This window comes from Gasterosteus aculeatus, chromosome 13 (genome assembly GCF_964276395.1).
Source record: "Gasterosteus aculeatus chromosome 13, fGasAcu3.hap1.1, whole genome shotgun sequence".
NCBI classification, from domain to species: domain Eukaryota; kingdom Metazoa; phylum Chordata; class Actinopteri; order Perciformes; family Gasterosteidae; genus Gasterosteus; species Gasterosteus aculeatus.
Genome location: NC_135701.1, coordinates 9,089,804 through 9,095,990, shown reverse-complemented (window position 1 = coordinate 9,095,990; position 6,187 = coordinate 9,089,804). Strand labels below are relative to the sequence as shown.

Below are 6,187 nucleotides of genomic sequence, written 5' to 3'. Positions count from 1 at the left end.
TTAAAATGTTAAGTCCCGTTAATCAGATTTTCATCTATTCATTTCAAAGCATTTGAAAATAAATTTCACACCCCATACAAGGTTAAATTACTCCTAGTGAACGTCTCTCCGGGAAGGAGGGAGGGGAGGAGGAGGAGAGTTGAAGAGTTGAAGGTTTTGATTGAGATGAAGAGTTTGATAACAGCTTCACATCCTGTACAGCTATAACTGTACAACTTGCAAGAGAATTAACACACTTTATTTAATCCAAAAGTGTCACCGCTTCCACCCTTTGACGCGCGCGCACACACACACACACACACACACACACACACACACACACACACACACACACACACACACACACACATACGCATGCAACCTCAGATACACAGACGCACTAGGATACAGCAGTCATCCACACCTGGACCCACACAAACACACTCTATGGTCCGCCTGTGTTCAGCCCAGTATATCCAGGTATACAGGTGACGCTTTGGCCAGATTGAGGAGCAGACAGTGGATTTCTTTGATGTTGAGTCTCATGTGCGGCTCTCTCTGCCAGCAGCCCAGCATCAGGTCGTATACTTCTTTCGGACAGGTCCTCGGGCGCTGCAGCACCCGGCCCTGGGTTATGCACTCTATTACCTATAGAAGAAGAAGAAAGGGAGGGATGACATGGAGCGCAATGTCAGCAGACAATCCAAAAAAGAACATTTCTCAACAATTCAAGCTGAAAAACACAACTTTGTGCGGGGTGAAGATGATGGAGCGTCTGCTGCGTGAGGATGTTTAACCTCACTGCAGTGGTGTACCGGGAAAATGTCACTCGGAGCAGATGATTTACTGGAATGGTGAAGTCGAACGACACTGCAGCAGTCAACCAGACAAATCAAATCCGATTCTTGAAAAGCACCGTGAGAGGAAATGCAGTGTTTGTACACACTCAAAGACTTAATGCGAACATAGCTGAATACATAGACGGGAGCTCGCTGGTACAAAGAGTATATATCATTCTCTGGGAGCCCTTTGTGAAATATCTATATTTTACGATGATAAAGCTTTGAATCATTTCCTCATCTATTACATATATATACCCGGCTTTTAGTGAGGAATTAATGCAATGTACTCCAAAAACCAGCTGTGTCATTTCAAAATGCGGAAAAAAAAGAAAGAAGATTAACAATCGAGATCTCTAAATGATTAAGAACACTGTTTGTAATCTTCATCATAATCCTTAGTAAGATACTTGCTCATCCTGTGACTGTCTGTGAGACAGAGAGATGAATAATAAATATCTCTCTTTGGTACTTCTTGTCGTGTGCAAAAAAGACACCTGAGCACCAGATTTGGGCCAAGAGGGAAGTGAACTGTGAATTGAAGGAGCCATAATAGAATAAACAGGAAAAGAAGGCCGTGCAAAGGGCCACAGGTTATTTTGGATGTAACCAGAGTGAATCGGGATGAAAGCAGCGACTGCTGACATGGTTAGAAAGCTGTAACCAGAGTTCAGGACATCATGCGGTTCAAGCGAAAGGGAAGGATTGGATGACTTTGGCACAAAATTGTTTTCAGGAAACTGGGTCAAGACCCTGAGTGTGGCGAAAGGAACATTAGTAAGGGTTATTTTTTAAATAAATGCTTTAATTAATACATTTGCTGATGGAGAACATGTACACAACCCTAACATAACACGTTTTGGTCAATAAACATCTTCTTAAAATATACTATTTTAAGAACTATTTTTTTTTGTTGGTCTGCAAACCCCAATAAAAACACATTATTCATTCCGAGTAGCTGTATCACTGTATGCTTGAAATCAAGTCAAGTTAATTTATAATTTTGTCATTAATCACATATTTGCTTCAAAGAGCTTTACCGTCCTGAAACCCCTGATTCAGATCCTATTAAAGGGCAGAGGCTGTAAAACATATGTAAAAATATGTGTGGAAGAGAGTTTGACCACAAAATTTAATGTGATCCACAACAAAACACAACATTTTCAGATCCCTTTTGAAAACGATCATTTCCACTCAGACAACCACACTGTGCAGGTGAGCCCAGCAAAGCCAGCAAAGAACACCGACATAAGCTTTTATTTCAGTAACTTGCTCCAACGTCGTTTGCCATCACTCAGATGACAACAGTTTTGTTACCCTGTACTTGTTTTTTGTGCGCATACAACCCTTGTGACAGATGTTCTCATGCCGCACCTCATTATTGGAGAGCTGGTACCAAGGCTGTTTTCCATACGTGAAGATCTCCCAGAGAACCACTCCTAGACTCCAAACGTCGCTCTCTGTGGTGAACTTCCTGTACATGATGCTTTCAGGGGGCATCCAGCGGATTGGCAGCATGGTGTGACCTCCAACCTTTGAAGACAATCCACACCACACACACACACACACACACACACACACACACACACACGAAAAGAGAGAGAGAATGAAGTCAGTATCGTGTAGAGTGAGCATCCAAAATATTTACAGAATTTTTAATAGTGTCCACACATTCTCTTCATCCAGCTATTCTCTATTCTTCTCATGCATTTCAAATGTATGGTCACGCAGCTTTTCACATTTGTCTGTCTCAGGAATTTCCATAATATATTTTAAAGTAGCACTGCAAACATTTCACTGCTCAAAACTACCTCCCGAGGCATCTGAATGAGGCGGTGAGGTACATGTGAAGGTACGGCTCAGCAGACTGCATCATCCCTTTGACTGTGGTCCACCTCGCTCCAGATCAGCGTATCATTTGATTTGACTGAAGGGCTCACTGGTGAGAAGGCATTGCTTTGAATTCCTTCAGACGTTCATATTCACTCACAACAAAGGCACTCGTCAATTGTCCACTGGAAGTTTATTGTGCAGGGATCAACCACCTACTGATCAAAAAATGAACGATCTAAAGTTTCTGGGTGAACAGCCCGATGCAAGATGTGGATTACGTGAGATAAAGTGTGTCAGCAGAAGGTCTTCAGAGGGAGTTCCAGCTGTTGGCAGACAGGATAATTCTACAGGCAATCCCACTCAGTACATCACAGGAACTGTGAGAGACATTTGGTCATTTCACTTTATTCTCTCTCTACGGAGCCTGTTGGATCGTGTATTCAATCGCTATTTTTACTTTCTACACCCATGGCAGCAAATTTCACCTGAGACCTCCAGAACAGTGGAAACTGTTAGATATGCATGATGGATACGACACTGCTTGAACTCCAAACCTGCTCAACGAGAAGGTAACTTAAAGCCTGAGTTCATATGTGGTGAGAGTCCATTGCTCCACACAGAGAGCACTAGAAAATGTATCCCTGTTATTAACGGCTTGGTACCCACACTTGACATGTTTCTTTGTTAGTCAGAGGGTTATTTAATGGAGTAATGACATACATGGTGCCATTGGGTTTACTGGGAAACATATCTGCAGCCCTTAACTCTTCACCACCAGGCCCTTGCTTTTTTAAAATAAATGTGTGACAAACAAATTAGCCGATCACCATCCTTGAATAGACTCAACCAGGGGCAACCTTGGTTTTGCCTTAAGCTTGCGCGTTCTCATCAAGGCGAGTATTGACAGGCGCCTTTTCCTTCCTGAGAAACACACCATGACACAGGATCGCCTTAATGCTCTGGCTCTGCTCTCCACGGAGGAGAAGCTTGACTTCAATAAGAAGGTCATTAAGAGGTTTGCCACTCAGAAGGACCGAAGAGCAATATATAAAAATGCACATAGATATATATATATATATATATATACAAATATATACTATATATATATATATATATATTGTGTTGGGAGGTATGTCACAGCTTGTGATGCTAGAGCTTCCTCTATTAGCTCAGATCAACCTGATTTAATGAATCATTTAAAAATAGCAGGTAGTCATAGTTACTAAGATCTTCAGAGGGACCGTACCAACAATCTTGGGGATGTATTTGCCAATGGCGGGTTTAAACTGAAAATGGATTGGTAATACATATTTTTCACTACCCAGAAATGTGTGACCATTATTATATTCAAAACTGTAAAAAGTGTCAGATGTAGATATTGTTTATTCTTTTATTCTATTCTATGTATATTTAGACATTACTTAAGCACTTGCTGTGCGTACCTTCTCACGTACATCTTGTATTTTTGTTTTATTCATCATAGCTAATAATTTCCCTGAAGGTCTAAAATATTAATATTGGGCGCGTTGGGAGTATGTATGAGAGGGTGAAGGCAGCCTTTTACAAAATGCTCTAACGAGGCTGTATAGAAAGAGGAAACAGAGGAAAGAAAACAACTGAGAGTAAATCTTCTAGGCATCGCAATCAAATATAAAGAAAAGCAGCTGTAGACCGAACACTTTTTTTTTTCACTGAGCAGTGAATCTCACTCTGTCATCAGCTCCTTCTCTGTTTCCACTTTGCTGTCAGTAGCTTCGTCGTCAGTCTTTGTCTCCTTTGCTGTTGCCCTCTCTCTGTCTCTCCTCTTCAATCTCTCCCCCTCGTTCTCCCTCACCATTTCTAAGCCCGCCTGCCTGTCTCTCCCCCTCTCCATCTAATAAATATGCATTATTTCAGCAATAGACCACTGCCACTGAGTGTTCCAGGAAAGCCTCCAAAAAGGAGGATAAGTAAAGCAGAGGAGGGCCGTGGGCTCGCTGTAGTGGCCTCCTGGAGGCTGTGGTATCCATGGCAACGGCACCAGTTAAAAAATAAAGTATTATGGGATGTGGTGTGGGAGGGGCTGATGTGACTAACTCTTACTCAGGAACCCTACCTTAATTGTCCTCTGTGTTGCTATGGAAACAACAACTCTTTCTATGTCGGTGTGTGTGTGTGTGTGTGTGTGTGTTTTGTTTTTTTTCCCTGAAGAAAATCACTTACTCTCCTGGCCCGGCCCAGAAAGCGTGAAATGACTGATATTTTGGTGATGCTTCCACTCATGTCTAGTAAAATAATAAATCATTGAGGTCGAGCAAAAGCAAACACTGGAATAATTCCTACAGTTACTACTGGGCTTGATTCTGAGCTATTTGATTTAAGCTATTTGTTTGTTTCTTAGGATAATGAGGAATTTATATCAGATTATTTCAAACCAGAAATGGAACATGAGAATGTCAACGTACGGGTTGGACGGGACGATTTACATTTCAAAGTAACTCTCAAGACAAGGTTGCAAGGAGGTTTTTGTCTTCTGAAGCGCCCGTCGGGTTCGTTGTGTAATTAGGAATTCAATGACGTCACCACGGCCCCTACAGTTCAATGCCTCTGCTTCTATTTCCCTACACAGATACATACGCACACACACACACACACACATAACGGGGGGTCCAATCCCTCTCTGACTCATCTTTGCTGCTCTCTGACGCAAGAGCATGACTGGGTCTACTCCCCCCACCACCCACACCCCCACCCACACGCAGACACACCTCTGTCTCTACTGGATGGTGAAGCTGTGCCTCTCTTGTTCTTTGTTGTCTGTCGACATTTCTGTCCTTCGTTGACATTTTTTGCTGATCCTTTGTTCCTTTGTCTCTGCCGTGGGGCTCTGTGGATGACTAAAGCTGCAGTATTGTGTTTTTGTCTTCGGCACTGTGCACACGTTGCCTTGCCTGCCGATCCCTCCGCTGCCGCCTCAGCACAGTGATGTTGCTCTAGAGCTCTAGTACGGCCGTTTCTCATTTCGGGTATTTATTTGTGTCTTGTTTTCTCCCTTTACCATTTTCTCTCCCTCTTTTCCAGTTCTTTCTCTCCTTTCATGTCTCACCCTCCCCCCCTGCCTGCGTCTCCCACCCTGCTATCTACCCCCACCCTCCCCCTTTTGCTTTGGTACTGCCTCAGCATACTAAACAGAAGTTCTCTGATTACTTTTCTTCCAGAGAAACGTTGGATACAACTCCGGGGCTCTCAGCTACTGCCTTAGCCCGTTGCCATGACTACAGCCGAGGCACTTAGCTTTATTGAAGAGTTAAAGGAGGGAAAGGAGGGGGTTCCTGTGTGCCTTCAATAGTCAGGAAACATTATTATTTTTTTAACATATTTATGTTAATGCCGAAATAACTACTTATTTCAAATTTAATCTCCACAGTGTTAAAGAAACAAAAAACAAAAAGAGTCCGTTTTTCATGTGCTTCAAATTTGGAATGAGTGAATCTTGTATTTTTTTATCTTTTCAACATTGTGGTTTAGGTCATGTAAGATGCTTCTCTTGTTTGGGA

General features: G+C 42.5%; 1 protein-coding gene across 2 annotated transcripts in view; it reads right to left on the bottom strand.

Moving 5' to 3' along the window:
• Nucleotides 1–220: 220 nt before the first annotated feature.
• The window catches only part of ntrk2a (neurotrophic tyrosine kinase, receptor, type 2a), a 55,595-nt gene continuing 49,628 nt past the window's right edge, over nucleotides 221–6,187 (bottom strand). For both annotated transcript variants that reach the window (XM_078087390.1, XM_078087391.1), the window contains exons 18-19: nucleotides 2,193–2,351; nucleotides 221–627 (exon numbers count right to left, since the gene is read on the bottom strand). In XM_078087390.1, coding sequence (XP_077943516.1) covers nucleotides 442–627; nucleotides 2,193–2,351 — 345 coding nt within the window. In that variant the 3' untranslated portion in view covers nucleotides 221–441. The remainder of the gene's footprint in view (nucleotides 628–2,192; nucleotides 2,352–6,187) is intronic.